At 37.2% G+C, this 24,149-nt stretch overlaps 1 protein-coding gene across 5 annotated transcripts in view; it reads right to left on the bottom strand.

Moving 5' to 3' along the window:
* LOC100014936 (adhesion G-protein coupled receptor F2) overlaps positions 1-24,149 on the bottom strand; it is a 52,158-nt gene that overhangs the window by 15,030 nt on the left and 12,979 nt on the right. For 3 of the 5 annotated variants that reach the window (XM_007484048.3, XM_016431121.2, XM_056818373.1), the window contains 4 exons: positions 20,940-21,000; positions 16,599-16,699; positions 5,498-5,540; positions 3,575-3,723 (listed from right to left, as the gene is read on the bottom strand). In XM_007484048.3, the coding sequence (XP_007484110.2) occupies positions 3,575-3,723; positions 5,498-5,540; positions 16,599-16,670 (264 nt within the window). In that variant the 5' untranslated portion in view covers positions 16,671-16,699; positions 20,940-21,000. The other 2 variants (XM_016431122.2, XM_056818374.1) reach the window with 2 other exon arrangements.

The raw sequence follows: 24,149 nt of genomic DNA, 5'->3' as shown, positions 1-24,149 counted from the left end.
TACCTTGCCAGTCTTCTTACATCTTACTACCATGATCTGGTGACATGATCTGGTTATTCCATAAATAAGACACTCTACCTCTCAGCTCTGGAAGTTTTCTCTGGCTTATCACTGGAATGCTCCCTCCTCAATTCCAACTAATGACCTGGCTGGCTTCCTATTAAGTATATTAAGTATATAGCTCAATTTGTATGTATTGGTGTGCATGTTATCTCTCCCAGTAAATTGTGAACCCCTTGAGGACAAGAGACTGGCTGTCTTTTGCCTGTTTTCATATCCATAGAAATTAGCACAGTGCCTGGCATCGAGTAGTCACTTAATAAACATTTACTTATTAATTGATTAGTTCCTGAGGGTGATGACAGTCTCACTTCTGTATTTGTACCCTCAGAACTTAGAACAGTATCTGGCACATTGCAAGTTTTAATAAAAGCTTTTTCATTCATTCATTCACAGTCAAAAGAATTGGCATTATTTATAGAACAGTGAAATTCTGTCCACTTTAAAACATGTAGTTCTTCATCAAACAGTAGAGAATGAAAAAGGAAGCATTTTAGACAACCAAAAGAACCAAAAATGGACCTTGTAGATCCAGAGAGAAAAACTATGGCAGAACAAGAAGAAACAAACATAAATCTTACACTAGAGAAAATTTAGCTACATGAAGAAAAGGCTATTCTTAAATTTAGTTAAGAATTTGATTAGTATGATCTAAGACTTTGCTACTGTAAAGACTCAAAGACACAAGAGCTGCAAAGGGTACATGGACACCAGGGCAATTAAGTGGCTCAGGAGAAAAAGAGTCAGGCCTGGAGTCAGGAGGACCTGGGTTCAAATCTGACCTCAGATACTTCCTAGTTGTCTGATCCTGCGCATGTCACAACTTCATTTATCTAGCCCTTGCCCTTCTGTCTTAGAGTTGTTACTCAGTTGAAAAGTAAGATTTTTTTTAAATGAGGTGTAAAGATACCACCTAGTAATGAGAACATAAATTTAAGTTTGGACCTAGAGTCAGAAAGATTTTAATTTGAATCCAGTCTCCAACACTTAACTAGCTGTGTGACTGAGCAAGTCACTTAATATCTGTTTTCCTTAATCCATTAGAGAAGATAATGGCAAAACACTTTAGTATCTTTGCCCAAAAAAACCCATGGATAGTACTGGTCAGATGGGATCACAAAGAGTCAGAAACAATTAAATGATTGACCAACAAAAACAACCATCTGATATGTAGGTGGTATATGTTAAATAAGCATATATCATCTCCCCTAGATAATATAATGTCATTGAAATAAAAGATGCTTCATTTTTGTCTTTTTTTGTATTTTCTAGTGCCTTAACAATGAAATGAAACAATGAAAGGTGCTTAATAAGAACACAGTGATGGAGTGAGAGTGAGTACAGGACCAGCTTAATAGACTAAGGATTCAATTAAACATTAGAACCTGAAAAATAAAGTGATCTTTGTCTACTTCATCCAGCCATTTTTAATGTATTAATTTAGCCAAATTCTCCTCAATAATTATAGAGTTTATTTAGTAGGCTTGCAAAAACCTTTACAATATTAAGAAAACACAAGAACTATATTGCCCTATGAAAGCTATGGGAAAATGAACATTTCTTCATCAAAAGGAACAAAGAATATGAATAAATGCTTTCAAGACTCAGAATAAATAAGTTAAAAACTTACAGAAATATTTTTGGAATAAGGCGAGTACTTCCCAACTCTTTAGTAAAGGCTGACAAGCAGGTGCGTGAGATTGAACCATTTGTCAAATGCAACTGAAAGCAGCTTACATACGGATAGAGCCTAGGAAATGGTTAAGATCAAAGAATTGAATCCAAAGGAACTCCACCAGTGACAAGACACGTGAATTCAACCAGTGGTACATGAATAAAGAAGTGAAATGTCAATCAAATGTTTGATTTATGTAGATTTGTTTATAGAAATTGACAGGTTTTCAATGGCAATTCAGGACTAGAGAAATATCACCAGACATGATAGATGGGTTATCTTTAAGGAGCCAGAGCTTATTGAACAATTATAGATTAGGCAAAGAAAGGTAGAAAGTCTGCAAAACATTGCAGCAAGCTAAAAAATATTCGTACCTACTGAATACCTAGCAAGATGGGACCTGGCATCTAGAATTACATCTGACTATCTTCTATGAACTAAAAGTTGACAAATGTCCACACCTCAAACATAGACCTCAAAATATCCCCAAGAATTCAACAGATTAACTCAACTGGAACTGAACCATTATTACAAGCCGAATGGTCATCCTGTATCAACTCAATGTAACATTGATCCATACAGTTTTAAGAACAATTAAAATGGAGAACTCAGATAATACATGTCTAACCCAGTGGAATTGCTTGTCAACTCCAGGAGAGGGGAGGGAAGTGTGGAGGGAGACAATATGAATCAGGTAACCATAGGAAAAAAATTAAAATAAAATAAAGAACTCCTAGCAAATATCAGGGAGGGGGAGAAGCATTCAAAATACAAAGACCTCACAAAAGAAAATACAGCTCATCCCCATCTTCTTGTCAGTTATGAGAGCTGTATCAGAGATGCTTTCACTCAGTCCATAGAAGATGACCTGACGTCCTTATACTTCAACTAAATAGGTTGTTATCATATCCACTTACACAGTAACACAATAAAATGCAGACCAGGATATTTAAAAGAATCCTTATGGGACAGAGGCTTGTCCCAGGACTGTCTCCATCAAAAAAAGAGACAAAGAATGAGATGAATGGTAATAATAGTGATAGTAAATGCCACCAGAAATTGCAAAAAGGTTACCTTTAAGGAGTTCAGACTTAATGGTTGATAAACACAGTAGAAACTTCAATATCCCTTCAGATTAGAACAAGTTAGCACCTATTTAATTCAAAGATAGGCAAGGATCTGGTGATCAAACATATGTAACAGAAACTCGCTATCTTCATATGCTGATAACAAGCCCCATAATTACAAATATAAACTTTAAAATATCCTTGATATTAGCTACTATAACTGTAACATTAGAGCAGCTAGATGACACAGATGATAGAGTGACTGGCTGAATTCAGACTTATCTTCCTGTGTTCCAGTCTGGCCTTGTATACCACCTTTATGACTCTGGGCAAGTCACTTAACCTTATTTGCCTCAGTTTCCCCATTTATAAAATGACGTGGTGGCCCTTTCAAAGCTCAGATACTTACTGCTAAAACAATACGTGTCTTTTTCTGGAGAAATAGAGGAAGGGATTATAGCCTCCTTCCAGGTCTATTATTCTATTGAGGTTCAAATAATCTTTACCTTCACAAAACTTAAGTTACATAGAGGAGGAAAATTACTTTTCATTTGAAAAGTTAAGAACAATGTCTCTTAGGCTTGAATTATTGACCAGGTAAATTGTGTGAAAAGACAAAGGCTAATGAAATATATTATGAGTCAGTGGCATTCAGGCTGTTTCCCTCTCATTTGGACAACTCCATGTGACTCCTTTGGGAATATACTCTTCCCAGATAACCTGTAATGAGGAAAAAAAAAACCAGACTATTCAACAAGAGCAAGAATATTACCTCAAAGATAGTGAGGACATTAAGACTTGTGCAAGTATCTGTGGATTTCTGCCATTCTTTATTCCTGCACAGAAACCTTATGTTCCCCTCAAGTCCAGCAGCACAGGACTGAAAGCAGTAGGAATTTTCAATACAAGGGTTTTCACAATCTGTTGGGACAAGGAAATGGAAGAATATTATCAAGAAAAGAGTTCAAAGATCTAGTCCTACCTCCACTGCTAATGGGCAAAAGAAGGAAATAAACATTTCTATAGTGTTTAACTACATGGCAGGTGCTGGGAGCTATATATTCTTACAACTATTAGCCATTTGATCTTCAAGACAACCCTGGAAGGTACGTGCTATTATTATCTCTATTTTAGAGTTTAGACATTGAGGCAGAGAGAAGATAAGTGACTCGCCCAGTATCACACAGCTAGTAAATGTCTGAGGGTGGATTTGAATTCGGGTCTTCTACTTTGCCACTTTATTTTGCCACTATGTAACCTTGGACATGACATTTCACCTCTCTGGACCACAGGGTCCTTGCCCCCAAAATAAGGTAATAACCATAAAATTCTATATTGAGTTAGAAAGAGAGAGAGAGAGAGAGAGAGAGAGAGTTATAATTCTCACCTGTAGTATTTCATTCATTTTGATTCTGATCATTCATAATGAATAAATTAGTCCTGAAGCAGGGTAGATGAACAAAGGAGAAGGAGGAGTAGGAAAAAGCAGCCTGGGGTTATACAAGAAAATCCTGGATACACATACTCAAGAATATAACCAGTCTCACCCTTAGGAAGTATTGGATAGTGTATATTCTGAAATTCATAGGGTATAGCAAGGCACAGCAGTAAAGTGGAGAAGACCTATGTTCAAAGCATTGAAACTTTCAGACATTTCCTGCTACCATTGTTAGGAACATTGATTGGATGGGGAGAATGCAAAAGCTGAGGAGAACTCCACATAGCCATGCAAGAAGAGTTCCCACCAGTAGCTACATGATAAATATTTATCAACCAGCTCTCAAAAAACTATGTATTACAACCCACTTAAAAAAAAAAAAACACCTTACCTCTCATCTTAGAATCAATACTGTGTATTAGTTCCAAGGCAGAAAAGTGGTAAAGGGTAGGCAAGTGGGTAAGTGACTTGCCCAGGGTCACATAACTAGGTAGTGTCCAAGGCTAGATTTGAACCCAGGACCTCCCATCTCTAGGTCTGACTCTCAATCCACTGAGACACCCAGCTGCTCCTGTCACTAAACTTTTAAAGATATCTCTCTATCTCTAGCCAGCTGGTTTTCGTGTGTCTTTGGTTTCTGCAAAACTCTAAAAAAAACCTCTCATTTAATTTCTTATGCCAATCCAGGATATATTGAAACTGTGATGGGCAAAGTTGCAATGTGGAAGGGATACCTGTACTCCCTGTATCATCTGCTCTTGCTCTGCTGTGCAGTGTCTGATGGGCTCTGGGTGACAGCTGAGTAAGCTGGAGAAAGGGATGAGCCCTGGTTTTTAAATACTTCATAAAAGAAAAAGAAAAAAATTCAGACTTCTTTTCTAGTACTAAGAGAGGGCCAGAAAATTTTATGTGGATTTTCCATGTCGGTTACCATGCCTCTAACCCATGATGTGGAAAGGATACATGAATTTTCCCAACTCTCAACCTTCCTGCTACTTTCCCATTCCCTTTCCCCATCCTTGCTAGCCATTGACCCTTCTACAAGAGGGAATTCTGAGTGTTCCTCTCTATTCTGATGGGAGTATCAGAGTACTCCAATATCAAAGTATCAGAGAGTATCAGAGAATACTTCACATCTACGTGGCCACTCATGTCACTTGGATGAGCCAGGAGTCAGCAATTATAATCCTTTCAGTAAAATGGACAACCAGCTTCCTATCTGCCCTGACAATTAAGGAATCATTTCAGTAAGCATACCTTGTGATTTGGAAGACATCTGCACTCTGTTTTTATTAACATCCTAGAAGGGGAAAGAAATCGAAGGTCAGGTTAAAAACACATTATTGTAAAAGGCAAAACTGGGTGTTTAACTCCAGGCATGAAGCAAAACTACTTCTAAAAGCTGTCATTTTGGGGGTGGAGCCTTCCATGGGACAGAGAAAATGAGAGATGGCTGCAATGACCAAGTGACCTCTCCTACCTTCCTAAAATCCACTGCTTTGTCACTCAGAATAGTACAGTGAAAAGGATATGGATCTTGGAGTCATAAAATCCCAAACGCGAAGGGTCCAAAATCTGGAATGAAGTTGAAAAGTCACCTATTCCAGATCCTTCTTCAAGTTCCTCTAACAAGTGATGGCCAAACCTTTGCATTAATGCTTCTAATGATAAAAATTTGGTTAACAATAGTAGCTAGCTAGCATTTACCTAGCACTTTCAGGATGGCAAAGTCCTTTAAAAATATTTCATCTTATCCTCACAACAGCCCATTATTTTTATCTCAATTTTACAGATAAAAGAAACTGAAGCAGATAGAGGTTAAGTGACTTGTCCAGGGTCAGTCACACATCTAGTTAAGGATTTGCTGCTAGATTTGAACTCATCTTCCTGATTCTAGCACTCTACCCACTGTGCCACTAGATTCCCATAATAAAATGAAAACCTTTCATTCTTGGGTCACATTTTCCATTTGGGGATAGCTCTATTTCTTAGGAATACTTTTCTGCTTTAAGCCTAACTCTGTTCCTCCATGACCCCCCAACCATTGCTCCCAGATCAACCCTGTGGGATCAAGTAAAACCAATCTAGTTTCTATTTCACATAGAGGTTTCCCTTTGAATCTTCTCTTTCCCTTTTTCCTCTTTCTTCCTGTCTTCCATTTCTCTTCTCTTTATACCCCTTGTTCCTTCAACTGATCTCTCAGTCAATAGTGCCTCCCCCTCAAAATTACCTTGTATTTACATGGTATATGTTGTGAATTTTTAAAACTACTCTACCCTACTCAGACTGTTCTTTAGAAGATCTGATTTAGCTATTTCCTGATTAGTAACAATGGAGATACTTGGTCTAACAGAATCAAGTCTTTTGCGAACTCTACATTTCTCCACCCTACTTAATTTAACAAGGTCAGGAATGTCTGCACCATACTCAAGGATTAAGTATCTGAGAAAATGGCCTTCAATAGACATGTGCAGAAACAGCTGACAGACCCCTGGGCTGTCCTAAGTCAATCTAAGCTAACATTGGTACAGATGAGACACAGGAAAGTGACGTAAAACCATCTATATAGGACACGTCACTTCCTCTCTTCAGCCTCTTTTCCCAGAGAGGTGTCTCTGGCTGGCAGCGTGCTAAGCATTCCAACATCTTGGACTGGTGGCAACTATTTGTCTGGGTTTTGGCAGTGAGTTTTCCCTTGAGCTAATTCAGTTTCAGGCATCTTGGCTGAGCCCTCTTAGAGTTCAGACTGATTCCTTCTTCTTTTACTCTCCAAACCTTACCTTCTAGAGCCTCTAATCTTCCTGCCTGCACAAGCCAGGTGGGAGAAATCCTACACCCTTTCCTTCTCCCTTCTTAAATTTCTTTCCACTATATTAATTAAATCACCATAAATTTCCAGACTGACTTGGGTAATTTTTTTTATTTATTTGCGATATCCATGGCAACTAATAATTAATATAGTTTAGGTCACAATGCTAAAATTATCCTTGACAGTTTTCTATATATATGTACATGCTGTACACTTCTATGTACTCATGTTGTCTCCCCTGATAGAGTCCATGAAGGCAAAGACCATATGATTTGCATTTTTGTATACCTAATATGTAGCCCGCAATACTATAGGTATTTAATAAATATTTAATTAATTAATTGAATAGTTATAGAATATCCTTGACTGTCTTCTTGTCATCCTATTCATTCTTTCCTGGATGTGCCTCAGTTCACCTGTATCTTTGATGAAGCACGGTACTGAACCCAATAGTGCAGAAGTGGCCTACTGAGGACAATGGACCACAGAACTCTTAACTCCAACATCCTGCCTTTTATACCTCTCAGCATAGGCAAGGGAAGCATTGGTCATTTGGGCTGTTATATCATACTGAACTTGTAGAATATTAAGCCTACAGATTATTTTCAGAGAAATTCTTGTCTAAAATACACCTCTCCCTAAAAGCTGATATCTGGAAAACAGGAACTTGAAGGATCTTGGCATTCATCTCTATTTTCATTTTCTTGGGCTTAATTCTAACAGTATATCCTTTTGAAATCTTTTTGGATCCAAAATGACACCCAATGTGTTAACTATCCCACTCACACCTCCAATTTTTGCACAGAAATCTTCTCTATCTTTACTTGTCCCGGGACTGTCTCCATCAAAAAAAAGAACCAAAGAATGAGATGAATGGTAATAATAGCGATAGTAAATGCCACCAGAAATTGCAAAAAGGTTACCTTTAAGGAGTTCAGACTTAATGGTTGATAAACACATTAGAAACTTCAATATCACTTCAGATTAGAACAAGTAAGCACCTTGTTAGCACCTATTTAATTCAAAGATAGGCAAGGATCTGGTGACCAAACATATACAGCAGAAACTTTACACAGGTCATTGATTAAAATGTCAGAAAACCAAAGTCCAAGTACAGATCCTTAAAATGCTCCTTAAGAGAAAGTCTTCCAGGGGCATCTGGATGACTCAGTGGATAGAGAGTAAGACCTGGAGATGGGTGGTCCTGGGTTCAAATCTAGCCTCAAACACTTCCTAACTGTGAGACTCTGGGCTAGTTGTTAGCCCTTACAGCTCATCTGCCTTCAAACAGATACTTAGTATTGATTTTAAGATAAAAAGTAAGTGTTTAAAAAGAGAAAGACCTCCTTCCAAGTTGATACTGACTGATTAATAACTATTCTGTCATTCAACTAGTTCCTAATTCACTTATTACAATCTAGCCTACTTCTCTTCATCTTATCAACAAACACAGAAGAAAAGATTTTTGTCAAATGCTTTACTAAAATCTTAGCATGCAATATCTACAGCAGTTCTTTTATCTACTTATCAAGTCACTGGGTCAAAAAATAATAATAATCATATTACTTTGGCATGACATTCATAATGAAGTCATGCTGGCTTTTAATGATGATTTCTTCATATACTACTACTTTAATGATGTTTTTTTATTTTTAATTTTTATAATATATTATTTTTTTCCTCAATTACATCAAAAACTATTTTTAACTTTTGCTTTTTGTTTAAGTTTGAGCCGAATTATCTTCCTTTTTAGGGTTTTTCTGGCAAAGATACTGGAGTGATTTGCCATTTCCTTCTCTAGATTATTTTTACAGATAGGGAAACTAAGGCACATAAGTGTAGTGTTTAGCTCATGGTCACAGTGTTAAGAGGCTAAGTGTCTGGAGCAACTAAGTGGTACACTAGATAGAGTACCATTTTCCTGAGTTCAAAAATGGCTTCAGACACTAGCTGGGTGACTTAAGTAAATCACATACCTCTATTTACATCAGTTTTCTCATAAAAATGTAAATGGTTGCTATTATTCATTGAAAACTCTGCTTGAGCCAAACTAGCCTACTCTTTGTGTCTTCAACATATTATTCATTCTAATTTCTATGTTTTTGTTCTGATGTGACTCCATGAGAAAAAGGCAGACTTGGAGATAGATCAAGTGTATGAATGAAGTATATGTCACATATGCAATGTGTAAATGTAAAATAAATTTAAATAATTAAACCCTTGAAATTTTTATGTTTATAGCATTTATTTTTCTGATGTTACTAAAGCTTTATACTTGGGGACACTTTCAAAGCTGTCTTATTTTTCTGTTTCAATGCTTCAATGACCCTCTTTTATTTCCTTTCTTTTTTCTTTCTTTCTTCCTTTCTTTCTTCCGTTTTCTTTGTCTAGCATTTCTATCCCTTCTCCTGCCACAAATTTAAGAGAGAGAGAAGCAGAGAGACAAAGAGAATGAGAGAGAGAATAGAAAAAGAAGGAAGGCAGGAAGGCAGGAAGGCAGGAAGGCAGGAAGGCAGGAAGGCAGGAAGGCAGGAAGGCAGGAAGGAAGGAAGGAAGGAAGGAAGGAAGGAAGGAAGGAAGGAAGGAAGGAAGGAAGGAAGGGAGGGAGGAAGGGAGGGAGGGAGAGAGGAAGGAAAGAAGGAAGGAAGGAAGGAAGGAAGGAAGGAAGGAAGGAAGGAAGGAAGGAAGGAAGGAAGGAAGGAAGGAAGGAAGGGAGGGAGGGAGGGAGGAAGGGAGGGAGGGAGAGAGGAAGGAAAGAAGGAAGGAAGGAAGGAAGGAAGGAAGGAAGGAAGGAAGGAAGGAAGGAAGGAAGGAAGGAAGGAAGGAAGGAAGGAAGGAAGGAAGGAAGGAAGGAAGGAAGGAAGGAAGGAAGGAAGGAAGGGAGGGAGGGAGGGAGGAAGGAAGGGAGGGAGGGAGGAAGAAAGGAAGGGAGGGAGGGAGGAAGGAAAGAGGGTTATAACACCCCTAGGGATGCATGATCCCTACTTTGGAGACCACTGTTTAATCAGACACAAATCTGTATTGTTATTTAAACATCTAGCAATAGGATATCTAATGTAGTTTGGCATGAGCTGGCATCAGGAAAAAAAAAAAGACCTCTGAATACTGTGTCCTCTAAAACTAGACCCTAACTCCTATATGCTAACAATATTTTAAACTTCTTGAGGATAATATTTTTCCTTACATCTCCTCCAATTTCCTTATCTTGTCTCCTGCCTCCCACAAAGGCACAAGAAACATCAAAGTCACAAAACAGACATCCAATATTATTCTTGAATGAATGAATGAATTCATCCTAATTTCAGTATATATGACTAGGGTCCTCTAATTGCCTGGGGGAGGCATTAGATACATGCTTGCTTTGCACTTTACCCTCTTCCCATAGCTCTAACAAGTAAGACCAGGTATTCCAAATATTTCTTCTTCCTGATGAGGGCTCCCTTAAATGTTGTGTTCAGTCTCTGTCATTGTCAAGCTTGACTGCATCATATGGTAGTTGATAAATATGATGAGACCAGAGACTATGCCAAATGAAAACTGGCTGACAGAACGTGGGATACCTAATCTAGAGATGAGGTCTAGATGGGAGATGATAGTCATGACATAAAAATGTTAAGACTTATTCTACTTGGCTCCAGAATGCAATGGGTACAAGTTGTAAGACACAGAGAGGTAGATTTAGGCTAACTATGAGAAAAAGCTTCCTAATAATTGGAGCTTGCCAGTAGTAAAAATGGGGTGCCTTTGGAGGTAGAGGGTTCTTACTCAATGGAAATTTTCAGTAAGAAGCTGAACAATCACATGTCAAGGATTTTATACAGGGGAACCCTGTAGAAGTACTGGTCAGACCGCATTACATCTAAGATTCCTTTTAACTATCTATTAAGCATTTGGGCTCTTCATCAAATTGGCAAAGTTGATCTTTTTTCTAAAGGAAAAAGACAAATGCTAGTGGTATTAAATGGTAAATTTGACCAGTGAAAAGGTTAACTGAGTCTTGTTACTGTTTAGCTGCTCCTCCCTGGCCTGAGGGCAAGATGGATACCCTCAAACCTGGAGTTCACCAGCAAATGCAATCTGACTTTGTTGTAAACAAAAGAAGGTTTATTCAAGTTGATATTCAGGAATTAGGAAAGGATGATGGGCTAAGAAGATCCCTAATCTTTTCCCCAAGATATCTGTCCCAGTTCCCTTGGATGTTCACTGGTCTCTTCTGTATCCCACACTGTTGGATCTACTCTTGTCCCCCTCTCTGCCTAGTCCCCACCTTCCTATCTAACTAAATTAAACTAAACCCATCCAAACAGTCACTGAATTAAGGTCCAAGCTAGTTAATCAGGAGGATGGTGACAGAAATGATTTAGCCACCACAATCTGTAGGCTGAGCCCACTTGAGATAACTCAGAAGTCCAAGTCAATTTCACTGGTAGGGTCTTCTTGGGAGTCAATAGATGTCAATGAGAAGTCTGAGATCAGTCAGGAACAACAGGAACCGAAGTAAGTAATTTGAGTAGACTTCCCACTCAATCTGGAGAGAGCTAAACTCAGGAGATGTGTGTCCTCTAGGAACCTCTCACTCTCCCCCACTGCCAGCCCCAGGCTCTCCAAACTCCTCCCTCAGAATTCCAAGCTCCCTCCTACATTCCATCTTCTGCCTCTGGAATGTTCCTGTCTCTGGCCCTTCACATTTACCCAAATTTAACCCTTTCATTCTTCTCCTTTCACATATGTGGAACCCACTGGGTTTCCATTATGTGAATCTTTAAATACTTACCTTATTATGTACTTAACTACTAATAAATACCCAATAAATACACATTTCCCCAAATTTCCCCCTTTCAATGGTGCTATGGAAACAGAGGCACATTAACATACTGTTGGTGGAGCCAACAACTGGTTCAGCTATTCTAGGAAACAGTTTGGAATTACTCCCAAAATTTAATGAATTATGTATATCCTTAGACCAAGGGATGGATCAGAAAAAAGAGGAACACCACTTGTATATGCAAAAATGTTTATAGCAGCTCTTTTTGTTATAATAAAGAACTGGAAACAAAGTGATGCCATCAATTAGGGGTGGCTGAACAAAATATGGTTTATGAATGTAATTAGTGTAATGAGGCATAAAGAGACAATTTCAAAGTAACATGGGTTGACCTAAGAGGGCATTAGACAAGTATATAAGTTTAGTTGTAGTCACCTTCTTCAGGATGCTAATTTTAGGAGACCCATTTATTTATCCATCTTACTAACATTTTTAAGGTGAAAATATTGTGGACATAGAAAGTCAGGAAAGAGCTGGAATTCTCGACTCCATACTGATACTTGTTAAGAAAACATCAAAGCTTCAGGTCTCTACAGTATCAGCTTGCTAAACTTTTAAGAGGAGTCTCTGTTCTAGATGCAACAGGCATAGCTGAATGTGTGGGAGAGTAAGAAGGAAGCTTAGAAGCTGTTGGAGATGGAATCACTATAGAATCAGCAACCCTAGTTGCTAGTTCAGTTGGGGGTATCCCTATAGTCCTGAAATGTTGTGTTCAGTGTTTGCTAGCATATTTCAGGAAGGATTTTCTCAAGCTGAACTGCATCACATAATTGAAGTTATCTAGTTCAACTTTCTTATCTTCCAGAAGAGGACATTGAAATCTAGAGAGATTTAAGTAACATGTCCAAGTGCCCCTGGGTGGGAAGTGGTAGTTCCTGGATTAGAACCCAAAGACTTCAAATCATCTTATTCTTTTTTAAAGATTTATAAATATTATTTATTATCAATATGAGTTTGTTTTACCTTTATATAGCACTTATGTTTGTAAGACACCTGTGCACCATTATCTCATTTAACCTGCACATTAGCCCTGTAAGGTAGACAGGAGAGGTATCATTCATCTCCATTTTGCAGATGAGAGAACTGAAGCTCTATTTAAGCCAAAGCTCAAATCTAGCTATGAATCAGATCAATATTTTTCCTACTTCCTCTCAGTTAAATTTAAATGAAGGTCTTTTCCTGTGGGATGTAGAAAACTGTCTTATATACTTATATAGTTAAGAATCAGCAAAATTTTCTGGAATTTGGTTGTCTTTCTTCTTTATACTTTTTGTGGCTTTCTTGTTTTTATTTCTGGTTTCTTTTTCCCCCTTGGTTGTAACTAAGTGCCACTAACCAAATTCCCTCCATAGCAAGCACTGGCTGGGCCACCACAACCAGACAAACCATCTTATTCTCTCTGATGCTAAGAACCAGGCTCAAAAATTAACATCTTGAGTAATTCTTGGAATTGAATTAGTATCTTGAGATGGTTTTTTTAAACAGGCCCCAGTGAGATAACATTGCAAAATCAGGTTCATTTGTCAGTGGGTGGAGGAAATACTTTGTTATTTACCACAACTGGTAGGAAGAGCAGTTCATTTAAGGAAGGGGGCTGTGCTATAGCTTTATCTGGCTTGAATCTAGTTTGCCACAGTAGACCAGAAGGAGGTCATTCCAATCTCTTCTTCTACAATCTCTGCTTTGGGCATAGTCCCCCCACCCCACCTGATTCTTATTGTGGAAAACAGATTTTCAAACCTTGTTAAACTGGATGAGCTGCTTTCAGGAGGAGAGAAACTGTTCAATATCCAGATTCCCTTCTAATGGGAAGCAAACAGACCAGACCAACCTGGGAATGAGATCTGAAAATTCTTTACAGCTTCCCACATTTCTACCTCTTAATGGGAGGTGTTTATAGAGATTACTTTGCCTATCCTCAACCCTCTGTACCAGAATTGGCTACAGTAAGTCCAGTGGTTGAAAGCTGGAACTACACTACAGCTGCCAGAAGTCAGAAATCTCTCCACAGTGCAGCAGAAAAAAATAAGATGATATGGGGTCCAAAGCTGTGGGTTCTAATCTAGAGTCAACCACTTCCCAGCTGTGTGAAATTGGACGAATTACTTAAATCTCTCTGAATCTCAATTTCCTTTTCTGGAAAATGAGAAAGTTAGGCAAGTAAGACTCTTCAGAGTCCTTTTTTCTTGTCTAAGTCAACAAATTCCTCAGAAAAGGAACCAGAATAATCTATAAGCTCAAAAATAATTGATAGGAGAGAGGATGGCTATTGACTTAGAAGTTGAGGATATATAATTTGAAAAGTTCCTAAAAGAAATCTCAGATTTCAATCCTCTGTTGAGATTATCTTCAGTATTAGAGAGGCATGCTGACCAACCCCAAGACTTTATGGCCAGTAGAAAGGGCTTCTTATCCTAGCAGTGAGTTTGTTCCTTCTCTCTCCATCTCCACCAGCTCTCAAGCTCTTAGAGGACCCTGGCAACCAGGGGATGACCCCTTTTGGTGAAGAAGCAAGCTCAGGACCTTACCACCTGTCCTCTTAGTCAGAGTAGGCACCATAACCAGTAAAGAACTGGGGAGGGAGAGGGAGGAAATCAAGAAGCCTTTCTAAAAACTAATTTTGCCACTAAGTGACTTTGGGTAAACACCTCCCCTCAATGAGACTGCTGGATTAGATGATCTAGAAAAATCTTTCCCAGGTCTAGAATTCTACAGCTGTTATCTCTAATGTGGTTTGATTCCGGGTAACTAAGAGGTGCAGTGAATAGAGCAATTGAACTGAAGTCAGAAAGACCTGAATTAAAATCCAATCTCAGACACTTACTAGTCATATGACCCTGGGCAAGTCATTTCAGCCTGTTTGCCTCAGTTTCCTCATCTTTCAAATGAGTTGAAGAAAGAAATGGCAAACCATTTCAGTATCTTTGCCAAAAGGGGTTTCTAGTCTCAAAGGACTGAACAGTAACATTTGATTCAATTAACTAAATAAAAAATTATTTTTATTGATAAAGAATATTATACTACTAACTAAATAATTCCCTACCCTTCACTCTTCAAGCAGCTACAGGAAATGTGTTGATTTTTTCTCCTATATGGTTCACGCCCTTATGAATAGTTAAAGAAGGTATGATGATTCCTAATTTGCCTAATGAGTCCTGACAGGGAAAGATTAAAATGAAATGGATAGTAAGGGAGAAAATATATAATCTCCCAACTGAAAATAGAAACCAGGTGGTGGATAGGGAAAGGACCGAGAGGGATATATGGAAAATATATGTGATATAAAAACAGAAGAACTAAAAATGAATTTAAAAATAGAGCTTAGGTAACCTGGCTTCTCCATGTATGTTCTGGTCCCCATGATTCTCATTATTTCATGAAAACAGAATTTCAAAATCCACTATCATGGGGGAAAACATTCACAGTGAACTTTTAATTAACCAGAGAGCCGTGCTCCAGTTTCAGTTTCTCCTTCTAGGATATCTTTAAAATCACTTGACTACTTACTGCCTATATATGTGAGTGTGTATATGTATATGTGTGTGCATATATATATATATATATATCCCTCAGTTTCTGGTATTTTATTTGTTTGTTTAAATATGTGGGTTTCATTTCTCCATGCTGATTTCCTTAGTGTATAGATAGAAAGGAGAACTAGTGATGGGTGTAAAAGTTTCCATTTAATTTAATAACAGTCTACTCTTGAGGGGGGCTGAGAATGGGGGGACCAGGGAAGGAAATAAGCATTTATTAAGCTTCTACTATATACCAGACACTGAGCTAAGTGCTTTACAAATATTATATCATTTAATTTAAGTTCAGGGCTTTATAGTAATAAAGTATTTTACACAATTTGAATCTCACAACAACTTGGGAGTTAGGCAGCAGGAGTATAATTATTATCCTCATATCAACCACCTGAAATTTCGGTTGACAAGCCATAGAGTGGATCAGGATAGTAGAATGACTTACGATCTCAAAGCTATTTAAGGAACAGACAAATGGTGAACATTTATAAAGCATTTTAAGGACTGCAAAGTGCTTTACACCTATTATATCATCTGATGCTCAAAATAATCCTGGCTATTATCACCATTGTATAGATGAGGAAACTGAGGTGCTGACAGGCTACGTGAATTGTCCAGGGTCAAACAGCTAATAAGTACAGCTAGTAAGTGTCAGAGGCCAATTTCCAACCAGGGTCTTCCTGATTCCAAGTCCACCACTCAAACAGAAATAGAAACAGGAATGCACTAGTAAATGTTTAATAACCAGGTCCTCCCCTCAACCAAAAAAAAAAATAGTGTATACTTTTTAATTTAATCTTCATTATTATTTTAATTAATATTATTGTATAATATATTTATATAACATATTCATATATTCGTGGATATAGGTTGATAATTAAGATTACTGTGATGTTAATTTATTATACAATTTATAAATTAATTTAATCTGTATTATATTATTTTTTCTATCATTTTCCTTTGTTTAGACAATCAACAAAACAATACATCAAGGTTCTGTTTGTAGCATCTGCCTATTTCCAAGGTGTAAAAGATTGTTCAGAAAATTTAACCGGAGGCTCTCAGGAGCTGTCCAAATAGCTCCATCTCACCACTCAATAATACCCAGGGTCTTTTAAGACTCTATATCCCAGGCTCTTGCCATTTTGTCACAGTATTTCTTGTACTCTCTTCTCCTCTCAGCCTTTCACTGACCTGGCAATGGGCTTTGCAGGATTCTGTGGGTTGGAGAAACGCCAAGCAGAAAAGAAGAATTGCTAAGGACATTGTTTCCAGCCAGTCGTACTTTCTTATTTCTGTTTAAAAAAAAATAATAATAAAAGTCCAGGTCACTGTTTCCAAGCTTCAGGCATCTTTAGAAAGGGGGGTTGTCAAGAACAGATTCAAAACTTCAAAGCTCCTGCTATTTCCTGCCTCAAAAAAATGAGTAAATAAGATGGATGACACTTAGTTCTCTAGTTCCTCTCAGAGTCTGACTTCAGGAAGAGGCTAGCCAAAGTTGTATTGAATCAGAAAGACTGACTCTTGCTGGGGATGAGACATCTCTCAAACTTACAGCCCCCATCCTCCGATATTTACTGCTGCATGATGCCTAAAACTGGAAATTCCCCCAAAGGCAGCTGTCAAGTCATCTGTACTTCAGTTCCTGAACAGTTAAAAATATATATCTCATATTTTGGGGGTGGAAATGACAGTTATGTATGTGAATGAGGATAGGCTAGGGGTGTAGAGCCTATGTGAATATCTAGCTGTGCTGGTGTTTAGCTACATGACTAGATCAAAGCTTCTTCACCTCAGGTCCAGGAATCTAAGAACTTGGGTGGGGGGGAAATGCATCTTTATTTTCATTAACTTCTCATTGAATTTTCATATTTCCTTCATTTATGAATATAAAGGAAAAGCCATGATAATGAGAAAGAGCATATAGGCTTTCCCTGATTACCAAAGGGGGTCTATGTCATAGTAAAGATTAACAAAAAGGGGATGGTAACTGTCACTTAATTCATTTATTCCCCATTTTACACCTAATTCACACTAATTCCTACAAAAAGTAGAGGACTAAAGGGAGACAAGATCACAATTTGAGTAAAAAAAAAGGTTTGGCAGCCAAAAAGCTAAAGTAGTCTTGAAACTTTACTCAGAAAGGTCTAGTTCCCAGAATTATTAACCTTCTATTAACCCTCTGTCCTTTCAAAACATATCTAGAGAATTATGTTTAGGTATGGGTGCCATAGTTTAGGAGAGACACAGATCTAGAGCAAGGCAGCTAAGATGATGAAGGGTGTCTATATCATGCTATATGAAAATTGATTCAAGGAACTGGGGATGTTTTTCCTGAAGTAGAACTTCATAGTGATGTTCAAGTTTTATTCAAGCTTTTAAAGTGTCGTGTGAAAGACTTTTTCTTTTTACTTGTTCTGCTTGGCCCCAGAGGACAAAACCAGGACGAAACCAGTTGTAAAGAGATATATTTAGGACCTACAATTAAAGCTATTTTTTAAAGTAGAATAGGTGGCCTCAAGAGATAGTCAATTTCCCCCTTACTGGACATCTTCAAGTAGAGACTCAGAAACCATTTTTTGGGTATTTTATTGGATTCATTCCTGAGAATAGATTGGATTAGATAGCCTCATTTAAACCCTTTCCAACACTAAAATTCTTATTCTTGCATAATTAAAGCTAAGAAACTAAAAAAGAAGCTAAAGAAATCTCTCTGACTAAATTGCACTTCATTGCCTGGCATCTATTTTTTAAAGGCACTGATTTTGAGAGTGGGGCTGACAGTTCTGTACCCATTCCATTTTGCATTGACTTGTTCTCCCAACTTTATCCATTAAAAATACTTTTGAGATGATCTAATTTAATGGAACTACACACTCAAATTTCTACATTTTTGTTTTTACCTCTACTACTTTTCACCATTTTAGGAGATAATATTGTTCATCTTTTGCTGTCATCCTTTTCTATAATGACTGGCAAACAAGCTTCTCTTTTTAAGAAATGTTGCTCTTGATTGTTATGCCTTTTCCTTTTGCAAGGAGATCAAGTATTTGGTTTATAAACTTTTTGGATGTCCTTATTGTGGTGACTACGTTACATTAGTTGAACTTCTCTAAGGAAATCAATTTTTTAAAATAAACTCTTACCTTCCGTCTTGAAGTCAATACTGTGCATTGGCTCCAAGGCAGAAGAATGGTAAGGGCTAGGCAATGGGGGTCAAGTGACTTGCCCAGGGTCACACAGTTAGGAAGTGGCTGAGGCCAGATTTGAACCTAGGACCTCCTGTCTCTAGGCTTGGTTCTCAATCCACTGAGCCACCCAGCTGCCCCCAGGAAATCAATATTTTTACCTCTATCCATTTCCCATTCTTCAATCAGTAACTTATTTAAATTAACTGCATTGAACTTTTAATAGCACACAGAATCTTCTTTTCTTTATCCTTTCTTCAAATTTGGTTCTAAGCAATCAATTGTATGGCTACACATAGACAACTGATCCAAAAATGATTCCCACCTTAGTAACTGGTGGTCAATTTCATTTTTGTGATGTTCTCCAGTATTTCTCATGTCCATTGCCTTTTGACTCTCATTTTGAAGAAAGTATTCATGTCATAGAGTTGTGAAGTATCCATGAAATCTAAAAGCATTTGGTGTCTTTCATTTTAGTCCCAAACCATATTTTCTAATTGATTTTTCACCATTGACTACCATGCATAATTTGGCATTGGAATAATAGAATATTGACAAATAGTTATATGTGATATTATTTGAAGGATCCTATCACATTCTTCATGAAATGTCTCTACTTCTTTATTCTCTGAAACAGATATCAATTAAGACATATGCTCCAATTGTGTTTACAATAATCTTTTTAATTATACTCATCTTAGCCTCAACAAATAACATGACCAAATGGACAATGAACTAGTGTTTCTTGCTGCCTTTTAATCACCCAACAGAACTATCTACCTCTGCTACACGAAGAACTACTGAGTAATCTTTCCATATACCTGCAAACTCCTTATGTCTTCTGGTTTCCGTTATGATGAGAATGTCAATATGAATGTAATTTAGTCCTATAGTAGCCTTATTAATTTTTTGATCATTGAACATTTGGTACTTAGAGAACCAACAGTTATTCTTATATACAATTTTTAAAAGCATGAAACTATAAAAACTAAAAGGGACTACATGGGACCAAGGACCATTTAAAATGTGTCTTTCTTTTCTTGTGTGCTCGTGGCCAAAGAATGATGTTCCTATGTATGCCCAGTTAGACTGACCCCCTAAAAATTAGACACAATCTATTAGCAATAGGACTATGCTAGAAATATTTCCAGCATGATAGAACCTGCCAGAACTTTCCTGCTCCAAGCACAGACTCCAGGAACTTCATCTTCATGTCATGATAAAGCATTGAAATAAGACCTTGTTAAAAACCACTTGATAGGGAGCAGCTAGGTGGTTCAATGGATTGAGAACTAGTCTCAAAGACAAGAGGTCCTGGGTTCAAATTTAGCCTCAGATACTTCCTAGCTGTGTGACTTTGGGCAAGTCACTTAACCCCCATTTCCTAGCCCTTACTGAAGATGGAAAGTAAGGGTTAAAAAAAAAAACACCTGATAATTAATTGATTGTTGCAATTGTTGTGTCGTAGACACTATGCCAGTCACTGAGAATATAAAGATGAAATAAAACCTAGTCCCTTGACCTCAAGGAAGTTACATTCTAATAGGGAATGTTAGAGATTTATAAAGATAACTATAATAGGATGACAAGATGTCATCCTTTCAAAGGAAGAATCCATACAAAGCATTTTGAGAAATTTGAAGAACATTATTTCCTGCTAAATATCAGGAATGGTTTCATGGCAGGGAGTGCTATTTAAGCTAAATTTCAAAGGAAGTAAACATCTGTTTGTGTCTATAGTTCAGAGTACCCTAATTATAAGATCACAGAACTTAAAACTGGGAAAGACCTTAGAGATCAATCTAGTCCAATCTTCTTTTACAGTGGAGAAGGCAAAGACTCAAAGAGTTTCAATGACTTTCCCAAAATCACACATTCTTTCCTGGGCAGAACCCTTATGAGGTAATATGTGTGTTCTGGACAATGCATTATAGGAAGAATAGCAACAAACTGGAGAGCAACTCAAGGAGGATGACAAGAAGAAAGAACTAGAAAACTTTCTCTGTGATAATTAGATGAATAGCAGATGACTTCAGAAAACATGATAGCCATCTTCAAATATCTGAAAAGCTGCCATCCCAAAGAAGGATTGCAATTATTTTATCTTCATAGAATAGAGCTAAGCATAATGAGTGGAAATTGTAGAGAAATAGAGTTCAACTTAATATAAAGAAAAAATATCATTTTAAGTCCTTACCTTCTGTCAGAATTGATATGAAGTATTGGCTCCAAGGCAGAAGAATAACACACAGTTAGGATATGTCTGAGACTAGATTTGACTGTCCCAGACATCACTGTCCCAAGAAGAAAAATTTTAACAACTAAAACTCTTTCCCCCAATAATTACCTGGTCAAAGTATATCAACCAGCTATTTTTAGAAGAAAGAATCCAAGTTAGCAATAGCCATCTGGAAAAAAAAAAAAAGATCTAAATCAGAGATATCAAACATAAAAAAGCAACATTCGGCATTCCACAGTTGAAACCAGATTAAAGTATAATTAGGAAATGTTTAGCAAAAAAATGTAATAAACATTGACAGTGTTCATTTGTGGTTTTCTAAGTCAATGTTCAGCCTGCAGGGATCCTTATGTAATGTTTAGTTATTTTCCTTTCAATTTTAATTTGACACTGCTGCTCTAAATCATAAGAATTAGATTAATGAATGTAAGAAGAAATTTAACTAAGTCGCTTTTAATCATTTATAAGGATTTTCTTTTTAATGTTTTCTAAACTATAACTGTGTGATTTAAGACATAATAGTAATAGGAATAATATTAAGAGCTTCCACAAAGATTAAAGTGTTTGTACACGTTCCCCTTTTATCTCCTTGCCATATACTCTAGAGCAGTGTTGGTGAACCTTTTAGAGATCATGTGCTCAAACTGCAACCCTCACACTACATGTGAGCGCCCTGCCTTAACTCAGAAAGGGTTAAGAGGAAGCACTCTCATTGGGCTACTGGGCAGAGGGGTTGATGACAGGAGAAATGTCCTCAGATGCACTTGGAGATGGGGATGGGAATAGCCCCCTCTGGCATACTCTAGCATGCATGCCATAGGTTCACCAACACAGCTCTGGAAGATATGATAAGAGGAAACTGTGTCCCTAGTCTGACAGTGTCATAATCAAATGACTCTAGAAGGGAAATGTTGTAGTGGAGTTGTCTGGTGATAATCCTTTTACTGGAATTTATTAACTATTTCAGTTAAAAGATTCCCAAACTCACTGTTGGAACATGTTCTGAATATTTTCCTTGTTAAATAGTTCTGTTAAGAATTGTTCAAAGCCTATATAAACCTTGCTATCAGAAAATCATAGTGTCTTTTCCCACAGACTGGATGGGGCTATAGACCTCAGACTCGAGTATTTAGTGCCCAGAAAAGAAAAGTTGAATCTTGGGTCAAGATACTGGCCTAATTCTTTTTAATTTTTTCATGCAAAAAAAAAAGAAAACAATTCTGAGGTTCCACTTCATGTCTGTCAGATTAGCAAAGCTGATGAAGAAAGAAATTAATCTATGCTAGAGAAGCTGTGGGAAAATAGAGACATTAATGCACTGTTGGGAGATGTAAACTGTTCCAACCATTCTGGAGAGTAATTTGGGAATGGACCCACCCAATAAGCTCTTACATGTGCATGCTCTTTGACCCAGTGATTTTGTACTAAGTACATAGCTGAAAAAGATCAAAGAAGGGGTGGAACTCAAATGTACAAAAAATATTTATAATATTTTTTTTATGTTGGCAAAGAATTGGAAATTCAGTGTGTGCCCATCAATTGGGGGAATGGTTGAACAAGTTATGACATATGAATGTGACAGAAAAATACTGAGAAATGATAAAAAGGGATGGCTCTAGTCAAAGCCAGAATGATTTGTATGAACTGAAGCAGAATGAAGTGAGTAGGATCAAGAAAACAATTTATACAATAAATAAAGACAAACAACTTCATAAGACCTAGTATGGAGATGCAGAACCTTATAGAAATCGTGTGCCCAAACTGCAACCCTCATGTCCATGTGACCTGCCCTCCTTCCCCAGACAGGGGAGGGAGGAAGGGCTTCCATCAAGCTGCTGGGCAGAGGGGTAAGGCACTTGAGAAATGTCTTCATGTCCCCTCTAGCACACACCTGTAGGTGGATCCTAGTCACTCTGATCAACACAATGACCAATCAAAATTTCAGAGGGCTCATGATATAAAATACAGAGATTTCGAGTAAAGATGGAAACTTTTTTTGGTCATGAACAATGCAAGAATTTGTTTTGTAACTTAAGCAAAACTGAATATAATATTCAGAGAGGAAAAAATGAAACTTGAATGTCAATAGAGAATTTTCAAGGATTCCCAATAAAGGTGAGGATTGCATTGAAACATAGGAAGAGAAAAAGACAAATGTGAATGAAAGATAAGGGACAAAACAAGAATAAACTGCCTACATTCAAATATGGGGAGATGATACACAAATGTCCCCTCTAAACTCTATTATCATCAGAGGTGGTTCTGTTATGTCTTAATGATCTTAAGAGAAGAATGGAAAGAGAAGAGGAAGTGGAAACAAAGGGAAAGGAAGATTAGGGAAAATTATTATCTTATTAAAGTGGAAAAGCAGATATTTTTACAAATGAAGGGGGAACAGTTGATTGAACCTCGAAGGAAGAGTACAAACATATGAAATTAGGTTCAGAAGTACATTTAACTCACAATGAAGTAGAAGTAAAAGAGGAGGAGAAAAATTGGTCCTAAAGGATGTACAAATACAGCTCTTTTTGAGTTGGCAGAGAATCTGAGAAAGTTTCCATAAATTGGAGAATGAACAAGTTATGGTATATTAATGTGGTTAAGTTTTCTAAAAGTTGTGCTATAGGAAATAATGGAAGGGATGGTTTCAGAGAATATTCTATTATATTCATACACCATTATCTGTTCAACCATTCCCCCATTAAAGCACAGTTAATAAATGCTGTGTACCTTTATTTCCATTTCTTAGAACAGTTCGTGGAAATAGCTTTTAAAGTCTCATGTATACAGGAAATCACAATTAAATCATTCCCTCCTCCACTCAAACGGTTATGCAGATTCAATAAAGAATATTTTATTGTGTTTTTTTTAAAGAATTTGTTTTGTTTAACTATATTTGTTTGCAATATAGGGATTTTGCTTTCTTACTTTCTCAATAAAGGTTTGAAATAGGAAGGTGAAAGAGAGAAGTCAAACTTTTGCTGACTGAAAAAATAAAAGTTAATTAAAATAAAATGAATAATTGGAACTATCCCACAGTAGAGATCTTCAAGTGGAATCTGGGCTGGATAACTTGTTCAGGATATTATAGAGGCAATTCTTGATCAATTATAGAATATAGTTAAGGAGGCAGCTAGGTGGCTTAGTGGATAGAGAACCAGTCTTTGAGACAGTAGGTTCAAATCTAGCCTCAGACTCTCTAGCTGTGTGACCCTGGGCAAGTCACTTAACCCAATTATCTAGCCTTTACCACATAGTATTATTTTATAGTATTGATGCTAAGATAGAAAATAATTTTTAGTAGAATAGAACAAAATA

This window comes from Monodelphis domestica, chromosome 2 (assembly GCF_027887165.1).
Source record: "Monodelphis domestica isolate mMonDom1 chromosome 2, mMonDom1.pri, whole genome shotgun sequence".
NCBI lineage: Eukaryota > Metazoa > Chordata > Mammalia > Didelphimorphia > Didelphidae > Monodelphis > Monodelphis domestica.
Note: the sequence above shows the minus strand (reverse complement) of the source record. Positions and strands in the feature narration are given on the sequence as shown.